Source organism: Salmo salar, chromosome 22, assembly GCF_965601325.2.
Source record: "Salmo salar chromosome 22, fSalSal1, whole genome shotgun sequence".
Lineage (NCBI taxonomy): Eukaryota > Metazoa > Chordata > Actinopteri > Salmoniformes > Salmonidae > Salmo > Salmo salar.
In genome coordinates, this window is record NC_138312.1 from 19,505,022 (window position 1) to 19,531,562 (window position 26,541).

The 26,541-nt window shown below is 42.6% G+C and overlaps 1 protein-coding gene across 2 annotated transcripts; it reads left to right on the forward strand.

The window, feature by feature from the left end:
- Positions 1-378: 378 nt before the first annotated feature.
- Positions 379-25,111, forward strand: mapk3 (mitogen-activated protein kinase 3). 2 transcript variants are annotated; one of them, XM_045704999.2, is made up of 10 exons: positions 379-1,106; positions 17,828-17,967; positions 19,090-19,154; positions 19,289-19,368; positions 19,493-19,619; positions 22,262-22,337; positions 22,458-22,582; positions 23,312-23,397; positions 23,480-23,560; positions 24,045-25,111. In XM_045704999.2, the coding sequence occupies exons 1-10, from the start codon at positions 813-815 to the stop codon at positions 24,198-24,200; spliced, it is 1,230 nt and encodes a 409-aa protein (XP_045560955.1). In that variant the 5' UTR covers positions 379-812; the 3' UTR covers positions 24,201-25,111.
- Positions 25,112-26,541: the final 1,430 nt, after the last annotated feature.

Consider the following 26,541-nt stretch of genomic DNA (forward strand, 5'->3'; position numbering starts at 1 on the left):
TAATTCTCATCCATCCACCCTTCTCTCTCTCAGGTATAATCACTTGTTAGCGGTCGTGTCCCAGAGCCTCAGTGATATAGTGAAGGCTCTAAAGCGCTTAGTGGTGAGGTCATCAGAACTGGTGCTTATGGCCAACAGCTTGTTCATCAAAAAAGTACCTGACATGTGGCAGGCCAAGGTACTCACAGGAACACATACACTACATGACACTACTTGTTGTTAGTCTTCAGGGGAAACATTTTTATTTGATTCCATTCAACTCAACCCTATACCGACTACCGGTTATTTGTCAACTGTACTGCTCCTTTAAAAGACAGCCGCTAGAGAAATATGACTTGAGGAGAGAGTATTACGCAAGCTCCTCAGTCAGTAGCCCATGTGAATGTAACGAAAGGACGTTGGAAAGTGACGAGGCCAGTTTAACCGAAGTCATTCTACTATAGCCAACTCAGATGTGGACATGTTTTTGAGAAAAAACACCGTGGATATACAGGATTATTGAATTGAACTTGAATTGAATAATTGGTTGAAGAATATCAATATTTTTCCAATTCATTTTTAAATTATAGAAAACTTTTAGTATCAAACTTTTTTAATAGTGGGACTATTGTTTTAAACATCCCAAGGCACACAGGAACTGGCCAAGAGAAAGTGACTACCGAATGCGCGCCCTTTGCAGTGTCTGGGAGTCATTTCTGCTTGGCGTAAATTACGGACAAGCGCGTCATTTCACTTGCGAATCATATTAGCCTATTGAGGTCGTTTTTTTCATCCTGGGGGACCACTCACAGAGACACAGCATCTGTGAGACCATGCTACAAAATGGTATTGGTATGGAGAAACCTTCGGAACTGCCGAAGGCTGAGCCAGAACCAGACCTCCCATCAGAAGCTCCAACCCAGCCAGCCCCCACTGACAGCGCAGTGCATACGGCACAAGACACGGATTCCACGCACTTCCCCTTGCCCGTGTTCCCCAAATTGGAGATAAAGCGTAACGCGGTGACAGACGATTATAAGATATCTAGTCAGGTCCTTGGGTTTGGGATCAATGGGAAGGTTCTGGAATGCACAAATAAGAAGACGGGGGAGAAGTGCGCACTGAAGGTAATATCACCTACCAATGGAAATAGGCTGTTGCTCACTCGGAGTGTGAGTCCTGATGCCATTTGGTCGTATTGGGATCTTGCATATTCCCTAGTGAAGATCAAATCAACTAGAAAAACTAACGTAGGAACTTTGATCTGAGTTTCTTATCAGATTTCTCTCTGCCTATACACTTAGAAAAAATAGGATATCTATAAAAGGGTTATTCGACTGTCCCCATAGGAGAACCCTTTAAATAACACTTGTTGCTTCATGGTTCATGGTAGAGGTTATACATGGCACCCAAAAGGGTCATACCTGGAACTAAAACAGGTTCACCTATGGGGACAGCTGAAAACCATTGGAACCATGTTTTGTAACAGTATACAAACTCATTCACCATGTGCCAAGTACTAGCATGACATTGTAAATAAGTATTATATTGAGGAAAAGCAAAGAAAAGCCATGGTGGTGTAATAACAGTAATTAACATGGGTAACGAGTGTGTACCGGTATCCATGTTTGTGTAATGCATATTCTATGTGTGTGTAATGCATATTCTATGTGTGTGTATTGCATATTCTATGTGTGTGTAATGCATATTCTATGTGTGTGTAATGCATATTCTATGTGTGTGTGTGTGCTGGCTGGCTGGCAGGGTCATCACCAGAGGTTCATAACATTCAGGGATCAACTCATAGTGGATACGCTATGAGTTGGAATTATAGCCCACCAACTTTACAGTGGCACTCACTCATCTTTGTATTTATATTGCGAAGGGCCTTTTAGCTACTGCCTACTGTTCATTGACAGCCACATCGACAGCCACAACTCAACAATCAGCTGCGTTCAGACGTACAGCACCCCTTCCATGTACTGTGCTCTCCCCAAGGCCATATAATCAACACTTCTTATTATTAAGTCAATGGATTGTAGTCAGTAAACCCATATGAGGTTATTGAATAGTTAGGCCGACTGTTACAATAATATATCAGCCTGTAGAATAATTTCATTAAGTTAATGAACAAGTGTTTCGATCTAATCACGTATTTTCTCATGTTTACCCAATTTAGTTAACATTTCCCAGCCTAATTGTAATCTAATATCCAAACTGAGATTCAGTGAAAACAAAAAGACAAGGTAGCATGCTTGGCTCAAAGCAGCGTGTTGGTGTTACATTAATTTTGGCAAACCAGTGGTGTCATGATATATTTTGCCTACCGGAGCACAATTTTTTAAATTATTATTACATACTATTTTCTGATTTAAAGTTGGTAGACTACCTACATGTATGCCGATTGTATAATATCATTTGAGAATTTAGGCCTACATACAATGCCTCATCCAAATTGCACGATTGCATATGCCTACACTTAGACCTAGTGGCTCGAAGAAAATGTTCTCTTTTTTTCATCCTAAAACAAAAAATTAGGCCTACCGTATTATACATTAGGCCATCATCATTGTCAATCGTGAATGAACATGATTAACGTTTTACTGGATCTGCATCTGCATGCTAGTCATTTGCATGCCAATGACAATCATTTGATCCCAATCCATTTGGGAATATGCATTTTGATCTTGTTAAATGATTTAAGTCGCCTAACTAATGTTTAATCAAATGTTAGAGCAGATGGAGTTAAACAGAGCCACCTGTATTTTGTTTCAATCAAAGCATATTTAGCTTATGAGTTGGTGAGTTTTTTTTTACATTTCAGCACAATCATCCTAAATTGTCATAAGAAATTACGTGGTGTTTTTGGTCTAACAGTAGCCTAACATCATATATGCTATTATATTCGCTTTGTTATCTAGAGAACGAATGAATCATTAACTGATCGTGTGAGACACAGCACCATACTGAGAAGTGGCGAAGCATCGCTCCGCTGCCCAACAGCAGCACTATACCGCTGATTATAAAGTGTGGATGACTTCAGGAGTTTCAAGTAACCACAGCTCTATGAACTAAGCGGCATATTCAGGTAATCATTTTGTTTTACACCGTCCCGGCAGCGCTACATACTCGGGGATGACCCAAAATCATTCGGGGCTAAAGCTAAAGCCCTGAAAGCCAGGTCCTGGCAACGTCCCTGTTGGCTGGCTGTCTGGCTGTGAAATTGACCTTCAACTAGCCTATCAGTTAAAGGAAAATTCCACGCAAAAACGTTATTTTGGTATTTGTTTCATTAGTCCATTGCTGAGATAGTCTCAAAATGTTTTTCATGTCATGTCATGCAATCACGTTTTCAAGATATATAACTTCCAAAATACAGAAATACAGCCAACATGATACATTTTGTTTAGTTACACAGTACCAGTCAAATGTTTGGACACACCTATTAATCAAGGGTTTTTCGTTATTTTTTACTATTTTCTACATTGTAGAATAATAGTGAAGACATCAATACTATGAAATAACACATATGGAATCATGTAGCAACCAAAACAGTGTTAAACAAATCCAAATATATTTTATAATTTAGATTATTCAAAGTAGCCACCCTTTGCCTTGATGACAGCTTTGCACATTCTTGGCATTCTCTCAACCAGCTTAATGAGGAATGCTTTTCCAACAGTCTTGAAGGAGTTCCCACATATGCTGAGCACTAGTTGGAGGCTTTTCCTTCACTCTGCGGTCCAACTCATCCCAAAGCCAACTCATCTCAATTAGGTTGAGGTCGGATGATTGTGGAGGCCAGGTCATCTGATGCAGCACTCCATGACTCTCCTTCTTGGTCAAATAGCCCTTACACAGCCTGGAGGAGTGTTGGGTCATTGTCCTGTTGAAAAACAAATGATAGTCCCACTAAGTGCAAACCCACTAAGTGTCTCCAGCAAAGCACCCCCACACCATCACACCTCCTCCCCCGTGCTTCACGGTGGGAACCACACGTGTAGATCATCCGTTCACCTACTCTGTGTCTCACCAAGACACAGCGGTTGGAACCAAAATCTCACATTTGGACTCATTAGACCAAAGGACAGATTTCCACTGGTCTGATGTCCATTGCTTGTGTTTCTTTGCCCAAGGACGTCTCTTTGCAGCAATTCATTTACATTTTACATTTACGTCATTTAGCAGACGCTCTTATCCAAATCAAATCAAATCAAATGTATTTATATAGCCCTTCTTACATCAGCTGATATCTCAAAGTGCTGTACAGAAACCCAGCCTAAAACCCCAAACAGCAAGGAATGCAGGTGTAGAAGCACGGTGGCTAGGAAAAACTCCCTAGAAAGGCCAAAACCTAGGAAGAAACCTAGAAAGGAACCAGGCTATGAGGGGTGGCCAGTCCTCTTCTGGCTGTGCCGGGTGGTGATTATAACAGCACATGACCAAGATGTTCAAATGTTCATAAATGACCAGCATGGTCAAATAATAATAATCATATTAGTTGTCGAGGGTGCGACAAGTCAGTAACACAAGAGTAAGTGTCAGTTGGCTTTTCATAGCCGATCTTTGAGAGTATCTCTACCGCTCCTGCTGTCTCTCGAGAGTTGAAAACAGCAGGTCTGGGACAGGTAGCACATCCAGTGAACAGGTCAGGGTTCCAGCAGGTCTGGGACAGCAGGTCTGGGACAGGTAGCACATCCGGTGAACAGGTCAGTGTTCCATAGCTGCAGGCAGAACAGTTGGAACTGGAGCAGCAGCACGGCCAGGTGAACTGGGGACAGCAAGGAGTCATCAAGCCAGGTAGTCCTGAGGCATGGTCCTAGGGCTCAGGTCCTCTGAGAGAGAGAAAGAAAGAAAAAGAGAATTAGAGAGAGCATATTTAAATTCACACAGCACACCGGAAAAGACAAGAGAAATACTCCAGATGTGACAGACTGACCCTAGCCCCCCGACACATAAACTACTGCAGCATAAATACTGGAGGCTGAGACAGGAGGGGTCAGGAGACACTGTGGCCCCATCCGATGAAACCCCCGGACAGGGCCAAACAGGTAGGATATAACCACACCCACTTTGCCAAAGCACAGCCTCCACACCACAGAGCGACTTACAAATTGGTGCATTCACCTTATGATATCCAGTGGAACAACCACTTTACAATAGTACATCTATATCTTTTTTGGGGGGAGGGGGGTTAGAAGGATTACTTTATCCTATCCCAGGTATTCCTTAAAGAGGTGGGGTTTCAGGTGTCTCCGGAAGGTGGTGATTGACTCCGCTGTCCTGGCGTCGTGAGGGAGCTTGTTCCACCATTGGGGTGCCAGAGCAGCGAACAGTTTTGACTGGGCTGAGCGGGAACTGTGCTTCCGCAGAGGTAGGGAGGCGAGCAGGCCAGAGGTGGATGAACGCAGTGCCCTTCTTTGGGTGTAGGGACCGATCAGAACCTGAAGGTACGGCGGTGCCGTTCCCCTCACAGCTCCGTAGGCAAGCACCATGGTCTTGTAGCAGATGCAAGCTTCAACTGGAAGCCAGTGGAGTGTGCGGAGGAGCGGGGTGACGTGAGAGAACTTGGGAAAGTTGAACACCAGACAGGCTGCGGCGTTCTGGATGAGTTGTAGGGGTATAATGGCACAGGCAGGGAGCCCCGCCAGTAGCGAGTTGCAGTAATCCAGACGGGAGATGACAAGTGCCTGGATTAGGACCTGTGCCGCTTCCTGTGTGAGGCAGGGTCGTACTCTGCGAATGTTGTAGAGCATGAACCTACAGGATCGGATCACCGCCTTGATGTTAGCGGAGAACGACAGGGTGTTGTCCAGGGTCACGCCAAGGCTCTTAGCACTCTGGGAGGAGGACACAATGGAGTTGTCAACCGTGATGGCGAGATCATGGAACGGGCAGTCCTTCCCCGGGAGGAAGAGGACGGATTCTCGCCACGCCACCGGGTAGGAGCAACCTGTCAGGTAGGACGCAATCCAAGAGTGAGCCGCGCCGGAGATGCCCAACTCGGAGAGGGTGGAGAGGAGGATCTGATGGTTCACAGTATCAAAGGCAGCAGATAGGTCTAGAAGGATGAGAGCAGAGGAGAGAGAGTTAGCTTTAGCAGTGTGGAGAGCCTCCGTGACACAGAGAAGAGCAGTCTCAGTTGAATGACCAGTCTTGAAACCTGACTGATTTGGATCAAGAAGGTCATTCTGAGAGAGATAGCAAGAGAGCTGGCCAAGGACGGCACGCTCAAGAGTTTTGGAGAGAAAAGAAAGAAGGGATACTGGTCTGTAGTTGTTGACATCAGAGGGATCGAGTGTAGGTTTTTTGAGAAGGGGTGCAACTCTCGCTCTCTTGAAGACGGAAGGGACATAGCCAGCGGTCAAGGATGAGTTGATGAGTGAGGTGAGGTAGGGGAGAAGGTCTCCGGAAATGGTCTGGAGAAGAGAGGAGGGGATAGGGTCAAGCGGGCAGGTTGTTGGGCGGCCGGCCGTCACAAGTCGCAAGATTTCATCTGGAGAGAGAGGGGAGAAAGAGGTCAAAGCATAGGGTAGGGCAACGTGAGCAGGACCAGCGGTGTTGTTTGACGTAACAAATGAGGATCGAATGTCGTCAACCTTCTTTTCAAAATGGTTGACAAAGTCATCCGCAGAGAGGGAGGATGGGGGAGGGGGAGGAGGATTCAGGAGGGAGGAGAAGGTGGCAAAGAGCTTCCTAGGGTTAGAGGCAGATGCTTGGAATTTAGAGTGGTAGAAAGGGGCTTTAGCAGCAGAAACAGAGGAAAAAAATGTAGAGAGGAGGGAGTGAAAAGATGCCAGGTCCGCAGGGAGGCTAGTTTTCCTCCATTTCCGCTCGGCTGCCCGGAGCCCTGTTCTGTGAGCTCGCAATGAGTCGTCAAGCCACGGAGGAGGAGGGGAGAACCGAGCAGGCCGGGAGGATAGGGGACATAGAGAGTCAAAGGATGCAGAAAGGGAGGAGAGGAGGGTTGAGGAAGCAGAATCAGGAGATTGGTTGGAGAAGGATTGAGCAGAGGGAAGAGATGATAGGATGGAAGAGGAGAGAGTAGCAGGAGAGAGAGAGCGAAGGTTGCGATGGCGCAATACCATCTGAGTACGGGCAGAGTGAGTAGTGTTGGAGGAGAGCGAGAGGGAAAAGGATACAAGGTAGTGGTCGAAGACTTGGAGGGGAGTTGCAGTGAGATTAGTCGAAGAACAGCATCTAGTAAAGATGAGGTCAAGCGTATTGCCTGCCTTGTGAGTAGGGGGGGACGGTGAGAGGGTGAGGTCAAAAGAGGAGAGGAGTGGAAAGAAGGAGGCAGAGAGAAATGAGTCAAAGTAGGGAGGTTAAAGTCACCCAGAACTGTGAGGGGTGAGCCATCCTCAGGAAAGGAACTTATCAAGGCGTCAAGCTCATTGATGAACTCTCCAAGGGAACCTAGAGGGCGATAAATGATAAGGATGTTAAGCTTGAATGGGCTAGTGACTGTGACAGCATGGAATTCAAATGAGGAGATAGACAGATGGGTCAGGGGAGAAAGAGAGAATGTCCACTTGGGAGAGATGAGGATTCCAGTGCCACCACCCCGCTGACCAGATGCTCTCGGGGTATGCGAGAACACGTGGTCAGACGAGGAGAGAGCAGTAGGAGTAGCAGTGTTTTCTGTGGTAATCCATGTTTCCGTCAGCGCCAAGAAGTCGAGGGACTGGAGGGTAGCATAGGCTGAGATGAACTCTGCCTTGTTGGCCGCAGACCGGCAGTTCCAGAGGCTGCCGGAGACCTGGAACTCCACGTGGGTCGTGCGCGCGGGGACCACCACGTTAGAGTGGCAGCGGCCACGCTGTGTGAGGCGTTTGTGTGGCCTGTGCAGAGACGAGAGAACAGGGATAGACAGACACATAGTTGACAGGCTACAGGAGAGGCTACGCTAATGCAAAGGAGATTGGAATGAAAATTAACTAAACAACTGGGGAAGCGAGAGCGCAGGGCCTCCCTCGCTAACCATTCACTGAAACACTCATAGAACTTTTCCAACTTCCACTTTAGAAATATAATTGATGTAAACTACAGTGGTTCAATGTTTCCAGGAATAGGCTCAAACTTAGTTTATTCAGCTAGATAACTTGGTACAGTATTCTTCCGTGAAACCCACTCAGTGCACCGTGTCCTATGACGCCGTAGCTAACTAGCATGCTAGCATCCAATAACACACGATTAGCACCAATACTTGGTTACAACAAACTACCAATGGATCATTCGTGTCCGTGTCTAGTTCCTTTCATAACGCAGAAGTAATTAAACATTGGCTAGCTAACACAAAGTCAGTCCTGCTAGCTACACAAGTGGACTACACAACTCGAAAGTTCAGAAAGTTAAGCTTACGTTACAAAAATCTTATTGACTAAAAATGATACAGTACTGCTAGCTGGTAGAGTTGGCTAGCTAGCAGTGGCTGCGTTTACCTTTATCTTTGATACAAAGACAACTATGTAGCTAGCTAACATTAAACTAATCAAATCGTTCCGTTGTAATGTATTTAGTTTCTACAGGCCATGAGAGCCTGATTCACTCAGTCTCCTCTGAACACGTGTGGTTGAGATGTGTCTGTTACTTGAACTCTGTGAAGCATTTATTTGGCCTGCAATTTCTGAGGCTGGTAACTCTAATGAACTTATCCTCTGCAGCAGAGGTAACTGTAGGTCTTCCTTTCCTGTGGCAGTCCTCATGAGAGTTAGTTTCATCATAGCACTTGATGGTTTTTGCTACTGCACTTGAATAAATTTTCCGTATTGACTGACCTTCATGTTTTAAAGTAATGATGGACTGTCGTTTCTCTTTGATTATTTGAGCTGTTCTTGCCATAATATGGACTTGGTCTTTTACCAAATAGGGCTATCTTCTGTATAACACCCCTGCCTTGTCACAACTGATTGGCTGAAACGCATTAAGAAGGAAAGAAATTCCACAAATGAACTTTTAACAAGGCACACCTGCTAATTGAAATGCATTCCAGGTGACTACCTCATGAAGCTGGTTGAGAGAATGCCAAGAGTGTGCAAAGCTGTCATCAAAGCAAAGGGTGGCTACTTTTGAAGAATCTCAAATATAAAATATATTTGATTTGTTTAACACTTTTTTGCTTACTACATGATCCCATATGTGTTATTTCATAGTTCTGATGTCTTCACTATTATTCTATTATTCTGTAGAAAATAGTAAAAATAAAGAATAACCCTTGAATGAGTAGTTGTCCAAACTTTTGACTGGTACTGCATATCTTGAAAACTTGATTGCTGACATGGAAAACATTTTAGGACTATATCAACAATGGATGTATGAAACAAATACCAATAGACAGTTTTTTGGTAGAGTTTTCCTTTAAGGTGCTGACTCTGCACCTGGAGTTGGGTTCCTGGAAGACAGGCAGGGGGGATCATGGGATGGGCTGAGGCTCAGAACAAATGTGTTACTCTGGTTTTGATTTACACGTGTGCAGGGGTTGGAACCAAAATCATTTTCCAATCGTTTAATTCTGAACAGAACCATTATTTTTTTAGTTTCGTTCCACTGTTCCTACCAGCAAAATAAAGTTCTGAACCGGTTCAAAAAAATAAATAAATGTTTATATCATTCCTTTCTGATCCTTTTTAAACCTTTGAAATATATATTATTTTTACATTTAGCTCGACATTAAATTACTTCACCAATGGATAGCGCAGCTTGCTATGGTGCAGGCAAGCTATGCACATGCATTGGGCAGACAAGTGGGCATCTTGTTGTTATGACATGCATTATCTGAATTAGGTCCACAGAATTATAACTATGGAGGAGCGGCTTCTATGAAAGAACTTTGAATGTCTTTGAACTTCAGACAGTTGGTTTAACTAACATTGGACCAGAGATAGCCCTTGATCATGATTCTCCGTTCCATTACATTACACATTATGCCGCCTAGAGTTTTCAAGAGCTAGACCAGCTAGCTAGCCAACAAGCTTGTGTGTGCAGAGTGGCACCAGAATTAAAATAAAAACATGTCTTACCTTTTTGTAGTTAATAAATTCAATTGTGAAACGTAATAACTATAGTATCCTTAATTAGCGTTGAAAATGTTAATCTATTGTTCTCTAATTAAAAATCTCTCTCCCTAATTTCTTAATTTTTGTAACGTCTGTAGCTACAGCAGACTATGCATACTTCGGCGGAAGGGGGAGAGGCAGGCAGTCTACACACACACTGGGAAAGATTTTCAGCTGGCAGGCAGGCAGACACTGTAAAATATTTTTGAGTGAGTGAGGGCTTTGCATACTGTAGGTGCTTTGTTTAGTTTTTTGTGGGACTGGGAAAAAAATGCCCAGAACGTTAAATAACGTTATTAACCAGTTCCCATGCTTTTAAAATAATGGTTCTGTTCCAGAACAGTATAGATCACTTTTGTTCTCGGTTCTGGTTCTGTTCCTTGAAAAATGTAATCGTTTTTGGTTCTGTTCTCTGAACTGGTTCCAACCCCAGCACGTGTGTGCTTTGCATGTTACTATTCTGGTTGAGCAACAAGAACCTTGTGTGTGATCTGACCATATAGTATTTAGCACAATGGCATGATGCAAGACACTGTTAACATATGCTTTAACTCAGTAGGTTTTCTGATCACACACCACACACACAACTCACGTTGTTCTGCCCAATGGAAAGCTGTCACTTGTCAGTACAGGGCTACAGAGGCAGCGATTTACTGCCTACAGCAGGGGTACTCAAATACTATTTGAAAAGGTCTGGTCATCGGTGGCAAAGGTCCGGATGGATAATGTTATTTATCGGCGTAGTGACAAACCCCCACCTGCACAACCCTTTCAAACCCAAACTGTTCACCTCCATCTTGTTGGCAGAGAAAAAATATGCAGTTTTTAAGCTAATTTCCTGCAATTCTACACTTTTGCCATGGAAGGAAGGGAAAATGTAGCAGTTTTAAAGCTCTTTTGTGGCAATTCTACACATTTTCTATGTTTTATGTGTCTTCATATGATACCAGAAGTTGAATTCCGACTGAATTCATAAAAAATAAATATATATATTTTGTTTTTATAGTCAGGACCCTTGGTCCGTATTGACCCTGTTCTTGGTCCGGATTCGCCTTTTTACAAATGGCTGTCCTACAGTAATCCAGCCGGATCAGAATCTCCTAATCAGGAGCATATAGTCACACACAAAGGACAAGAGGGGGGCGTGGGTCAGGATAAAAAGATTAGATACAGTACAGAATCGGAGAAGAGAGAGATAGGAGAAGGGAAGAGAGCAGGTCATTTTACAGGGGATGGCAGAAAAAAGAGTAATATGTGTCTGGAATTGTCCTGAATTCAAATCAATCTGGTCATTCACGTTCAATTATTAGAGGTTATTTAAACTTACAGTTTTTCAATTTAAATTGCTATAAAAAAGTATTGCAACCAATAGAATGTTATATATATATATATATATATAATATATATATATGGGGGATACAACCTTCCCAGCTCTGCAGATTTTGCTGCAAAGAGACAGAATCATTAGATCATTTGTGTCGGTATTGTCCATATGTGTCACGTCCTGACCAGTATAAGGTTAATTGGTATTGTAGTTTGGTCAGGACGTGGCAGAGGGTATTCGTTTTATGTGGTTCGGGGTGGTGTGTTTTGTTGAAGGGGCATTTGGTTTAAGTATTCCGGGGTTTTTGGGCAGTGTTTGGTTTTCAGGTATTCTATGATTTGTCTAGTATGTCTGTTTCTATGTTTGGTTAATTGGGGTTGGGACTCTCAGTTGAAGGCAGGTGTTGTCTATCTGCCTTTGATTGAGAGTCCCATATATGAGGGTGTGTTTGTGTTTGTTATTTGTGGGTGATTGTTCTGTGTTGCGCTTTATGCTTTGCCAGACTGTTTGTTGTTGTTGTTGTTGTTGTTGTTGTTGTTGTTGTTGTTGTTGTTGTTGTGTTGTTGTTGTTGTTGTTGTTGTTGTTGTTGTTGTTGTAGTCGTTCGTTCTTTGTTATTTTGGTGTTCATTTTGTATTTATTAAAAAGCAAGATGAGCATACACATACCTGCTGCGTTTTGGTCCTCCATTTCCATCGACAAGCGTGACAATATGTGGCTTGTTTTTGGTCACAGGCACCATTTACCTGGAGCTAACTCTGCAGATAGCACTGCTGGGTGATTTGAAAATCATAGTCAATCGATCAATAATGTAATAATACTCTTAGCAAAAATGTTTATCTCTAATTTACAATCTGTAGAAACTATTAGAATAGAAAGGTTCAGAACTTTTGTGAAACATCACAGCACAGTTGAAAAATATATGGCAAATAGAAATCAAAACTGGATGGTGTTCAGAGATAGATGGAAGGGGTTGAGTGTAGCTGAAGGATGAAACTAATAACAAACAAAAGATAACTATTGTAAAATATACCATGTCCCTAAAATGTATATAGTATGTATAAGCTGGAAGTAGAAGCCTAAGTGTTGTTGTCCATTAGTTTACTCCAATTAGGGGAGGGGTGGTAGGGTTAGGGGAAAATAATAAAGGAAAATATATAACAAAAATATATAAATTATATATATATATTTACAAAAAAAGATATGGGGGATTGGAAATGATGCAGACAATTACATTGATGGAAGCTACAATCTATCTGCACTATTAAAGCTGATCTACCCCCCAAATAAATGTTTTTACAATAACTATTATTATTAGAGGTTATTTTCAGTGTTCGGGACAACATACAGCAGAGTGCAATCAGTCAGGAAAACACCATTTGGCAAATGGATGCTGTGGATAATTAGGCTACAAGTACTGACGGATGCTGTGGATAAGTAATGAGAATTTTAAATTGGATGACTGAAAGTTGGCCTGTTGACTGACATTGTCTGGTATAGTTGCCTATTACAGGTAAGAAGCTGTGTTAAGCATTTTAATTGCAATCACAACTGGGTGTCTCACCAGGTGCCTGATCATAACTCCCACAGTCAGAGAGGACCCAGAGCAGGTCACAGCAAATATGATCTATTATATTGACAAGATGGTCGACTGACCTCTCTACTAATGGAAATACATGTCCGCAAAGGTGAAAGACAGGCTGGAGGAGGCGAGATCAGGTGGGAATGTTCTAGCTAGCCATTGATCTTTTGTAGAAAACATATCAATATACTCGTAGAAAACGTAAGCATTATGAAACTTCTGTTTGCTCAAATAAGCCTCACCTATCAAAATAGCAATTCACTTGTATCTTTACCAAATTTGACACTCTCTCATTGCCCCCATACAAAAACTCCTCACCAAGCCTGCTTAATCTGTGAGGACAGATTTTGGGTGGAGTTGACCCTCTCGCTTCGCCTCGTCCTCTCTGGTCACAGTGACCAGGAACTACCCATGGAGCCGCAGGGCAAAGCTGTCCTACAAGGGCTCTCACTCAGATCCAATTTAAGAGCCTGTAGAATGTGACCAATGGAAAACATTTCAATATTGACTGCAGGGAATGGACACCACCCACAGTATACCAAATAAAATACAAAGTGTGAAATGTGGATTGGAAAATATTCTGTCAGGGGTGTGGTGGTGTTTGTGAGTTTGCTTTTGTGTTTTTGTGATCGTACAGAAGCCAGCCTCTGTTTGTATAAGCCTGGGTGAGCCTTGTGCATAAAGTATAAAATTGACACCTGGTAATTTACGACTAGATTTTTCCTTTGTTTTTAACCACAAGACAAACAGCCATCGACAGAACGAGTCATTGGGATGAACAGCTGTCCAGCTCAGTCACTTTTTAATTAAGTCCACTCCTAAGCGCTAAGTGTAATGGATGGGTATAGTTTTAATCCACTCTACTAGACCTGAAGAGAAGCCATCCTTTTAATCTGATTCAATTACAGCGATCAGGGTTCTCTCGTCTTAGACTTGCCTGGCTGTAAGCTCTAAGAGTCTATGTCTAGCCTAAAAAGACCCAGTGTTATTCCATGAAGGAAATCCTGAGATTCCATTCAAGTGTTTGTTCCATTAGAACCTTTATTTGGCTGGGGAATGTTTCATTCTGGAACTCTAATTCACTCTCTTCATAGCCAAGCCCTTCTTCTTTCAAAGAGTTTTTTGATTAATCTCATTTAATGGATTTGCATCTATGTGGTTTTAGCTCACTGTTCAGCTTCCTCAGCTTTTGTTTATGTTTGTAGTTGGCTTATACCACTTTTTGGCATGGTTGGCAGGATTGTGGTCCATCTGTGCTTCCGTTGAGGCCCACTTAAAATACTATGGTTTCGTTTCACATGAAAGTGATTTGAGAGACTGTAGTGGCAGTTAGCCTTGAGGCAGGTGGCCTAGTGGTTAAGAGTGTTGGGCCAGTAACTGAAAAGTTGCTGGTTCTAATCCCCATGCCAACTAGGTGAAAAATCTATCAATGTGTGTCTGCCTAATGGCTAAAAATGTAGTGTGTAGCAGAGTTAACCTGAGCCCAGCCCCAGAAAAGTTGGTTATGAGAATTAAAACAGTTAATCGGTCAGGGAGGGATGGTGTGATGATAAGCATTATAGTAAAAACATGTTCAGTTCAGGTTAATATATATTTCAGGATTATACCCGGCTACATACCACAAAGCGGTATTAGTACAATGGATGCCTGTGTAGCCTATATGGAAATACTATAGATTTAGCTACATTTAGTTTCAAGTGGAATCTTATTATCTATTGAGCATCAGATAAGGTTCCTAATCTAATATCAGTAGTATCTCTTAACATTCTCTCCAGTTTCATCTGTTCTTCCATAACTACTTACTACAGCATTATATATCCTGCACTCTCACACCTATCTCTCAGCTCTATTTACTCAATTGTATGACCTCCGCTTTATTGGCTGGAAACAATTATAGAGGGAAAGGTAGGGTAAACAAGCTCTGTTACTGAGACACACACACATCAATATCCAGACTGCCCTCAACCTTGAACAGTCTCTAAACTTCCTCATTTGCAGCAGTGTGTAAAGCTATTGATGCTGCATGTGCCAGTGTGCGTGAGAAGGTCTATGGAGGTATATGAAGGAAAATATGAGATTTCCTCTGTGGCTACCAGGACACAATGCTATGTTAGGAGGGATGGATGTGGGTGGGGCTAGGTCTAAATAAGGGTGCAATTTTTTTTTTTTATCACAAAAGCTCTGACGAAGGCTGTGAAGCCGATACGTAAGCTTATTAAATATCAGTGATACTATCAAGAGCAGTGTGCGCTTTCCTTTTTCCTTCATCTTGTTCAACTGTTACCATGCACCTGCAAAAAGATTGCTCAGATGTGCGAGTGCCTTTTGAACTTTGACTTCCCTACATTCCTAAAGAAAATAATGTACTTTTTACTCCATACATTTTCACTGACACCCAAAAGTACTAGTTACATTTTGACAGGAAAATGGGCCAAATCACGCACTTATCAAGAGAACATCCCTGGTCATCCCTACCGCCTCTGATCTGGCAGACTCACTAAACACAAATGCTTCGTTTGTAAATGATGTCTAAGTGTTGGAGTGTGCCCCTGGCTATCCATAGTGCCGTCTGGTTTGCTTAATATAAGGAATTTTAAATTATTTATACTTTTACTTTTACTTTTGATACTTATATTCAATATTTTGTATATTCAGACTTTTACTGAAGTAGGATTTTACTGGGTGACTTTCACTTTTACTGAAGTAGTATTTTACTGGGTGACTTTCACTTTTACTGAAGTAGTATTTTACTGGGTGACTTTCACTTTTACTGAAGTAGGATTTTACTGGGTGACTTTCACTTTTACTGAAGTAGGATTTTACTGGGTGACTTTCACTTTTACTGAAGTAGTATTTTACTGGGTGACTTTCACTTTTACTTGAGTTATTTTCTATTAAGGTACAGTATCATTATTTTTACTCAAGGATGATTGGATACTTTTTCCACCACTGACTTTCGGTTTTGGTCCACAAGCTTCAAATAGCTGTAAAAAGAAGAAAAAAAAAATTGTTAGTGAAATGCCATTTAGATGTAACAATGATTTCCTACACTATTCAGTGCTGAAATTGAGTGAACGGTATAGAATTCTAGCAAGCAGGAAATGACAGAGAGATTTCTACATTGGCCGCTTGCCCCGGTTTCCACCAGATAACCCAGCCACAAAGTCAAAACAGATATCCCATTTTGACAACAGAAGCCGACCCAGCGGTAGAAAGGTGAGAGGTGAATATCACGGCAAATCAACACATCATTCCACTATTACTGCAGATATAAAATGTGTAGCACCTTCAATCCCCTTTGTTCCTGGAGGAACTTAGGACCTGTACTAAAGTTTTCCAACATTTCCAGTTTTGCCTACACTACATTTACATTTTAATCATTTAGCAGACGTTCCTGGAGGAACTTAGGACCTGTACTAAAGTTTTCCAACGTTTCCAGTTTTGCCTACATTACATTTACATTTTAATCATTTAGCAGACGCTCTTATCCACTGTACAGGAAATGAAGCGCACAGGGCCCTAAGCTATCTGTATCTTCATATGAGAACCCATGAAACACAATAAAGTAGCCAAGACTCTTTCTCACATCCTCTCCAGATACTGGACAGAAATGAAGACCACTCTTTTATAGTGACCCTGGGTACTGTGGGTTGTGAGATGAAGTTTAAACACACATCAGTTAAAGAGGCCAACGGAAGTCCTTCGCTTCCACTTTCAACACACATCCAACAAAAGGGGAAGGCCTTCCTCTTTAGAGAAAGACTATCACTATAGGCATAGATATAAAAATACACTCACACACTAATTCATGCCAAAGAAAACACAACTAAGCACATGTGTATGATAAACACACACATAAAAACACACTCATTCACAAGATGAATACCCAAAGATGAAGAATCCCTCATTATTTTGTGTGAAGTTGATATGAAACCTAGTTCCTATAGTAACATTGTACATCTTAAAAAAGGGTTTATGATTGTTCTGGTTGAAGTTTCACCTGGGTCTTTTATTAACTGCTCTTCACAACATGTGCTTTGGCCACTCATATGCTATTCCGTTTGGATGGATGATGCAACGAGGATACGATGAGAGCAAGTCTCTTAGGGCCAAATCCCAACTTTTGCATACTTTCCCTGTGTTCAAGAAACTATCTGTTAAGTGAGGGAGTCAGGTTCCCCAGTTATGGCTTCTATTATCGAATGAGACCATAAAAGTCTGTTTATTGCCAGTCATTCTAAAACCACAACTTTCTAGATGAAACTCCTTCTTCAAGTGCAAGAGAAATGTATGTACAGTAGCTTCTACATTTCTCACCATCCACGTTGTCATATAATTGAAGCTGTAAAAAGTGAGGTAAAGAGCATGTAAGGTTGTGGCAAAAGGATGAGTGGTGGCCAGACTGTCTGTGTTGTGTTGTGTTCTCAGCTGCAGCTCTGTGACTGGACTGGCATGGTATCCAGCAGGAGCCCACTCTGTAACTGTCAGCACCCAAAAATATCCTCTGATGGAATGGAAGACGGGTGCTATGTCAAGGCCTGCCAGCTATCTACTGTGTGTGTGTTCGTGTGTGTGTGTGAAATGACTTAACGGCCCACTGTGGTAGGGAACTGAAAGAGGGAAAAGATAATATTGAAGTCTTGTTACGGACAGGTCAGGCAGATCAGGGGAGTTGTTAAGTGTCATCGTGATGAATACTTTGACATTTAAATGGATCAGGTTCGGCTGCGTGGTCAACCAGCCTCTTTTGTCATGATTGATCAATTCCCTTCAGGACAGAACGAGTGCCTGGTTGGAATGCCAATTGTTTCACTTAAATGAAGTAATTCAATCTCACTCTCTGCCCTTCCTGTACTCCACTCCTTCTCCACACTTCACTCCAACACAGATCCTCTATGACAGTCCCAAGGCGCGGCAGGAGGTTGAGCTTCACTGGCGGGTGTCGGGGGGGCCTTACATCGTTGGTATTCTCAGTCTGTACGAGAACATGCATCATGGGAAGAAGTGCCTGCTCATCATCATGGAATGGTAGGATCTTGTCCTGTCAGCTCTTTGACTATATTACCCAGAATCCTCTGCTATGTGGGAATACAAGTCCCATTTCTCTGTCTTCAGCAACTAGCCATAAACTATTGACATAGAGCCAATCGCTCATAGCTTCTCTCTGATACCATTAGGCTTGACGGAAAGGTCAGTCACATGGCCTTGGTATGTCTATGCAGGCCAAGTATGTGGGCAGGACTGGGCCACGGCTGGGGCTCCACCTGTGCCTCACAGATCACCACAGGTTCTCCTCAGTACTCAGAGGTGACACAGACGCTCTTGATATACTGTTGTATTCTCTCAAAGTCTAGACCACTCAAGTTTTAAGGAAATGAAGAGCACATGGTTGGAGCAGTGAGATAATGCATTAACTCAAGTGTGTATGTGGAATTTTTAGATACTGACATTGATTTCCAATGAGCTGCATTTCTAAAGAAATGGGAGTATAGTGTACTGGCAAGTCATAGACAGTGAGTGTGATGATTCAGAGCTGGGTGTGACGTGTGTTGCTCCCTGTAAAGTAATCTGTCTTTGTGGTCAGCTCTTTTCTGTCTCAGAGAGGTTGAGAGGAGGGCAGCTGAGCTCAGCTAAGCTCAGCTAGTTTAATGAAGGAGAATATTCTTTAACTGAGTTTGACTTGGATCACGCTCTCTTACTCACTTCCTCCTTACACTCTCGTTCACTCTCTCTCACACATGCATACACACACGTACACTCAAAAGAGCATATAAACAATTCTTTCCACATAACAGAAAGTGATTCACCGTGTTTTTCGAAAGACAAAGATCATTGAGGAGGATAGAGGAGTCCCAGTCTGTATGGATGTTTATGTGTATAATGACAAAATGGAAAGACAGAGGGACAGATGAAGTGCTTGTGCATAGCAGACTGTTCTGTTCCCAGTCTAACGTTATCCCACGAAACATCATCTTCATCTAAATGGTTCCTGTTTTCACTATTATTTTAGGGCTTTTTATTCAAGTAGCAGAGTTTGTCTTTTTGAAAAATGTCTAATGTGGGAGAGTTATAGGCAGTGTTATGTTTCGAATGATAACTCCATGACAGCATCTCAATATTAACTCAGTGTATGTGTTTCTCTTGTTCCAGTATGCAAGGGGGAGAACTGTTCAGCCGGATCCAGGCCAGAGGAGACCAAGCTTTCACTGAGAGAGGTGAAGGGGCTGAGAGTGGAGGGGGCCAAGGAAAAAGGATTGAGTCTGTTTCTGGGAATGGACATACTATACTGTATATGTGTAATGTTACAGACAGTGTTGTCCTGAAACTGTGCAACTCTGCTCTCATCTAGAGGGCTCAGAGATCATGCGGGATATTGGCACAGCCATCGAGTTTCTCCACAACATGAACATCGCACACAGAGACATCAAGGTGAGCAATGTGACACTGACACACAGATAAAGATAAGAGCAGCAGATAATGACAGAGTTGCCATACATTTAGTAATACTATGCGTACAGTTAATGACAGATACGTTTCACTTCCCCTCCCTCAGCCTGAGAACCTGCTGTACACTCATCAGAAGAGCAACGGTACTCTCAAACTGACAGACTTTGGCTTCGCTAAGGAGACCACTCTACACAACCTCCTGCAGACCCCCTGCTACACCCCTTACTATGTGGGTAAGTTCCCAGCTAACATATTTGGTTCCTTGGAAGTTGTGGGAACGTACATCTTTGGTTTTCCATTGGTTCTGGGAATGAAGCCATACGTTTTTTAAACGTTTAGGAGAACGGAAGTGAACATTTCACCTGTTCTGGGAACGTCCATTTTTAGGTTGCAAGGAAGTTCTGAGAACGTCTGTATGATGCAAAACGCATCATACAGGCCAGATTACTGTATTTTGAAAGTTACATATCTTGAAAACTTGATTGCTGACATACAAAACATTTTGTAATATCAACAATGCACTAATGAAACAAATAACAAAAAATTGTTTTGGGGTAGAGTTTTCTTTTAATGTTCTTTGTAATATTTGAGAACATTCCCAATGTCAAAACAATTGGAGAATGTTCCTAGAACATTACCAACATTTTAATTAAATTTAACCATGATTGAACTTTTAGGAAACGTTCTGTTAAATTCATGAAATACCAAGAAAATAATGTTATTTTGTCAAGTTCCTTAAATGTGCGTAGAATGTTCCAAAGCCAAGCAACTGTCCTGCACCATTCCCAGAATGTTGTGGGAAGGTTGTATGCAAAGTGAACATAGGACAACCACACTCTCACCAAGCTCTAAGAAACATATGGTTCTCAGAACGTCATGTGCGAGCTGGGTTAAAATTCTAAACTACTGTAGGAATGAGATTTACAGAGCCTTCTGAAAGTATTCAGACCCCTTGACTTTTTCAACATTTTGTTACATTACAGCCTTGTTCTAAAATTGATTAAATAAAAAATGTTACTCAGCAATCTACACACAATACCCCATAATGACAAAGCGAAAACAGGTTTTTAGAAATACCTTAAGTATTCAGACTCTTTGCTATATGATTCGAAATTGAGCTCAGGTGCTTCCTGTTTCCATTGATCATCCTTGAGATGTTTTTACAACTTGGAGTCCACCTGTGGTAAATTCTATTGATTGGACATGATTTGGAAAGGCGCACACTTGTCTATATAAGGTCCCATGGTTGACAGTGCATGTCAGAGCAAAAACCAAGCCATGAGGTCAAAGGAATTGTCCGTAGAGCTCCGAGACAGGATTGTGTCGAAGCACTGATCTGGGGAAGGGTACCAAAACATTTCCCAGCATTGAAGGTCCCCAAGACCACAGTGGCCTCCATCATTCTTAAATGGAAGAAATTTAGAACCACCAAGACTCTTCCTAGAGCTGGTCGCCAGGCCAAACTGAGCAATCGGGGGAGACGGGCCTTGGTAAGCGAGGTAAACAAGAACACAATGGTCACTCTGACAGAGCTCTAGAGTTCCTCTGTGGAACCTTCCAGATGGACAACCATCTCTGTAGCACTCCACAAATCAGGCCTTTATGGTAGAGTGGCCAGACGGAAACCACTCCTCAGTAAAGGACTCTCCGACCATGAGAAACAAGATTCTCTGGTCTGATGAAACCAAGATTGAACTCTTTGGCCTGAATGCCAAGAGTCACGTCTGGAGGAAACCTGACACCATCCCTGCGGTGTAGCATGGTGATGGCAGCCTCATGCTGTGGGGATGTTTTTCAGTGGCAGGGACTGGGAGACTAGTCAGGATCGAGGCAAAGATGAACGGAGCAAACTACAAAGAGATCCTCGATGGAAATCTGCTCCAGAGCGCTCAGGACCTCAGACTGGGGTGAAGGTTCACCTTCCAACAGGACAACGACCCTAAGCAACGACCCTGAATGTCCTTGAGGGGCCCAGCCAGAGCCCGGACTTGAACCCGATCGAACATCTCTGTAGAGACCTGAAAATAGCTGTGCAGCAACGCTCCCCATCCAACCTGACAAAGCTTGAGAGGATCTGCAGAGAAGAATGGGAGAAACTCCACAAATACAGATGTGCCAAGCTTGTAGCGTCATAACCAAGAAGATTTCAGGCTGTAATCGCTGCCAAAGGTGCTTCAACACCTTTTGCAAACATTTCTAAAAACCTGTTTTTGCTTTGTCATTATGGGTATTGTGTGTAGATTGATGAGGGGAAAAAACAATTTAATACATTTTTTAATAAGGCTGTAAATTTCACATTTGGAGGTAAGACCTAGATGCAGACAACGTCAAATTAACAACAGTATATTAATACAACATGGGCAGGCAAAAGACAGGTCAAGGGCAGGCAGGGGTCAGTAATCCAGATAGGTGGGGCAAAGGTACAGGATGGCAGGCAGGCTCAGGGTCAGGGTAGGCAGAGGTCAGTAATCCAAATAGGTGGGGAAAAGGTACAGGATGGCAGGCAGGCTCAGGGTCAGGGCAGGCAGAAAAGGTCAAAACCTGGGAAAACTAGAAAACAGGAACAATCAAGAGACAGGAACAGAGAGAAAAACGCTGGTAGGCTTGACGAAACAAAACGAACTGGCAACAGACAAACAGAGAACACAGGTATAAATACACAGGGGATAATGAGGAAGATGGGCGACACCTGGAGGGGGGTGGAGACAATCACAAAGACAGGTGAAACAGATCAGAGTGTGACAGTAACGTAACAAAATTTGGAAAAAGTCAAGGGGTCTGAATACTTTCCGAATGCACTGTATGTCACTATATTCTGCATATAATATTGGACAAGTAATTGTATTTTCCATCTGTCTGTTTTCCTGTTTATAAGCTCCTGAGGTTTTGGGCCCGGAGAAATATGACAAGTCATGTGACATGTGGTCTCTGGGCGTCATCATGTATATTCTGTGAGTAGTGTGTGTGTGTGTGTGTGTGTGTGCTTAAACAGTGCATGCATACTATATAACCATTTGATAGTCAGTGCAACCTAATAACTATCAACCTCTACGCATTTGTCTCCTGTTTAGGCTGTGTGGTTTCCCACCGTTCTACTCTAACACGGGCCAGGCCATCTCTCCAGGGATGAAACGGAGGATCAGGATGGGCCAGTATGAGTTCCCCAAACCTGAGTGGGCTGAGGTGTCAGAGGAAGGTGAGACTGGGTCGGGTCATCCTTCCACTAGACAAGGGTTCCCCAATTGGTGGCCTGCGGGTGTTTTTATTTGGCCCCCCAACTTTTCTAATCAAAAAAATTATGCATTTTCCTTGTTGGACATAAAATACGGTAAAAATACCAGAAAATCAGCTCCAAGTTATTTTAATTTTGGAAATCTGTTCCCAAGTATTCTCGGGCATAATAGAGAGATGTGGTTGTATACAAATGTAAGCAAGGTTTTACATTATTATGTTTTAGTCAAATATGTTATCTGTCTTGCGGTCAATTTGCAGTCTGCAAATTATTTGTAATTATGTTCCGGCCCCCCTACGATCCGCTCAAGAAAAAGATTGGTCTGCGAGGGAATCTAGTTGATGATCCCTGCACTGTCTTTAGTTTTCTTGTTAGTATAGCTCTGCATTCCCTCCAATGTTGTCACTCCCAGAAATTCCTTTCATTCAGACAAACAAAAGCACACTTCTAAATAGTCCGTTTTATAGCACAACACTCATCCACAAGCACACCCAAACATAGACAAGGCACATAAACTCAGAATTGCAGCTCTTGAATCCCAGGGATAGTCTGGCTAAATCTCTGAATTCACACTGGTAGGGCTTCCTGCTCATATGGACCAACTGGTGCCTTATTCCAGAACAAAGCCTTGGCTGGGGCCTGGTGTGTGTCTGTGTGTGTTTTGACCTCTATCCTCTAATTGATTTCTCTCAGCCAAACAGTTGATCCATCAACTGCTGAAGACAGACCCCAACGACAGAATGACCATCACACAGTTTATGAACCACCCCTGGATCAATGTGAGTGGTGTGTGTGTGTGTGTGTGTGTGCATTTACAGTGCATGCATACTATATAATCGTGTCTGTGTTTTATCATTGCAGCAGTCCATGGTTGTTCCCTCCACACCGCTTCACACCACACGGGTCCTGACTGAGGACAGAGAGATGTGGGACGACGTGAAGGTCAGCGTCAGACTAACACTGACACCCTCTGGTCATCCAGGAACTTCCCAGGATCAGCAGAATCATAGAATGCATTGACTTTACATCCAGACATTATTTTAAATACAGTTGGTACAATGAAAATTACACGTTTTCCCATGTAGATATCTCAAAATGTGAGCGGAATTTCAGTGCTTTTGTGGTGTGAAAATATTGAAATGGAATTGCTCCCAGACCAGATGACCCTGGAGTGGTTGACCTTCCACAAGGGGGAGGCAAACATCACAGTCTGGCCTCAGGCCATTTTTAGAAACAGAGGGCTTATTGCCTCCTCTCATATTTATTATGCTGTAGGCTATATTCAGAGCAGAGCTTTATCTTCTGTCTATCTATTTTATTCTATCTATCATTAAATAAACCCGCCCTCACTTTGATTCTTCTTCTCTCTCTTCTCTATTGCCCACCCTCCTTTTCTCCCTAACCCTTTCCTCTCTGTGTGCTGTAGGAGGAGATGACCAGTGCTCTGGCCACCATGCGTGTGGACTACGACCAGGTGAAGATCAAAGACCTGGACACCTCCAGCAACCCACTGCTCAACAAGAGACGCAAGAAGGCCGCTGCCGGGGGAAAATTGGGAGGCAGCGTCTGCAACAGCCAGTGAAAGACTGGAGGTGGGAGGGAAGCCAGAACAGGAAGGGAAGCCCAGAGGACACACCTGGAACAGCTGGGAGGAAAAAAGGCTGTGGGAGGTCTGGGCAGAAACATGCAGAAGAGATTTATCAGGGGGAGTGTGTTCATACTTAAATCTGCAGAGGGAGAATAGGGGAGGCATAAAGGAGGGAGGGAGTACTGTTAGGAAACAGCAGGGAAATGCGATTTGGAGATGCTCCGCAATCAGTCGAATTGAAGGACACATGAAGTGATGACAATGTATGAAACTCTTATCAGCCAAGATCAGCAGGCCTTCATACTGTAGGCCTTCCATCAGTTTTTAATTTGATTGTGTGTTAGTGTGTGTGTTATTTTGAAAGGTTATTCAGGATCTGCTCTTTATAAGTTCATGTATGTTTGTTGTGTGTGTGCCTGTGTGTTTATGTGTGTTGTAACCAATGTTCCCTCCAAAAATGTTCAGCACTGAGCAAATTTCAGGTCTGCTGAAAACAAACTTGAACGTTGTGAAAATTCTGTGCAACTTCCAGCGTGAGTTTATTGTGAACGCTGAGGCTGTACCCGCTTTAAGTTACAGTTTTAACAGTGGCCAAGTAAACTACTGTGGCTATTTGAGCATAATGTAAGCCTTCCAGAGTGGCCTACCATCAAAAACAATTGAGAAAATGCATCCCACAACATTTTAACATGGAAATAGCTGTTCTATCATTCAGCCTACAGTAGCAGCCAATGTGTGGTGTTCAATGTAGGCCAACATTCCATGAGACTTTTGAAAAAAACATGCAGGACTTGACATTAACCTGTTTATCCACTTGTTCTTCAGACAAGGAGGCGACTGAAAATGTTGTTGTGTTGTTTGATGCAAGAAACCACTTTACAAAATAAAATGCATAATTATTCCCATACCATTATTACAGAGAATAAGACAAATTATACTACCCTCTGCCTATTGGCTACTTAGCTTATTCAAGCCTGTCACAAAATACAACACTGCCCCTTTAAGACATAATAAAAGCTCTTTACCTGACTCGCTTTTCAAAGATGTCTCGAAATGTACACGATTTGTGCTCTTGTAGGAAGCAATCACTCCTCTATTGCTTACTACAAAGTATCTATAACTGGGCTAATAACTGAGCTAACTAGCAAAGGATATTAATAAAATGTGCACACGTGTCTACATGCAGCTCTCGATTTGATCTCAAAACATGGGCATCTGCTCAGAACCACTCATGCTGTAAACACAGTCCAGTTCAAAGTAAATGGCACAGATCCATATATGGCAATGTTCTATTTGCATATAGGCCTACTGCAGCTCTGATTGGTTAAGCTGCAATGGTCTGTGTAGAGCAAGGGCTGAGTGGTACATGTCAATGCAATAGAATCCAACTCCGATGCGTTCTGCCTACAAGAAAATCTCTTGCATAGTTAATTTTTTTTGGATATATTGCGTTGATTCGATCAAATTTGCCACAGTAAAGGCAAAATATTGATAGTGTTAACAGGGAAAACTCTAGAACAGTGGTTACCAACCTTTTCTGAGTTAAGATCACTTTGAGTCAAAATGCAAGCAGAGATCTACCGCTTAGACTTTTTTTTTTACATTACTTAAAAAATGTAAGCCTATGCAACATTAACCAATTAAAAACAGTACTGTAGCAATGAGGTTTGTTCAGTAAGCTATAGGCCTAATACATTATCATCGCATTTAGGCTTTTCTTGAATTGCCCTGCCAATGCATTGTGGTTTGGGAATTTGAGGTAGGATACTGTATATGATCACACCAGTAATAGATCCGTTGTTGTATTACTTATGCAGCACAGCTGAGTGAGCATACATTTAAATAATTTGCTTTTTTTTTTTCCTGGGTCGATGGTGCCTGAATCTATGGTCAGTCTCAGCGGAGGGAGAGAGCAGCAGACTGAGGGTCCGCCTCAACATCCCTCCGCTCTCCCTTTCCTCCACTGACACGGACCAAAAAGGGTCTTCCAGCTGATGGCGAAAACTCGAGTCACACCGCATTATTTATGCCTTATGTACAAATTCATGTTGTTCCTCCTATGAACAGAGAAAGTGAAATATTCCTCAATATTAAAAAAAGACTCAAGCCTCTAATAATAAAGCAAGAGTCCCCTCTCCTAACTTACCTACCTACCCACCCACTACTTACCTATTCTTAACGCCACCTGGCGCGCTAACCAAAATACAGGGGGTGGTCCACCCAGGTCTTACCTAGTGTGCATACACAGAGTACATACTACGGGTATATGTATGCCCGTAAAGTGAACAATTTCAATAATCAAAAACACAGTCCTTTTGACATACACATATGTCTG

Coding starts and splice junctions, on each gene's coding strand:
- mapk3 (XM_045704999.2), top strand. CDS start 813: ATGCTACAAAATGGTATTGGTATGGAGAAACCTTCGGAACTGCCGAAG. Junction 1,107..17,827: donor GGGAGAAGTGCGCACTGAAG/GTAATATCACCT, acceptor ACTCCAACACAG/ATCCTCTATGACAGTCCCAA. Junction 22,338..22,457: donor GGCGTCATCATGTATATTCT/GTGAGTAGTGTG, acceptor TCTCCTGTTTAG/GCTGTGTGGTTTCCCACCGT.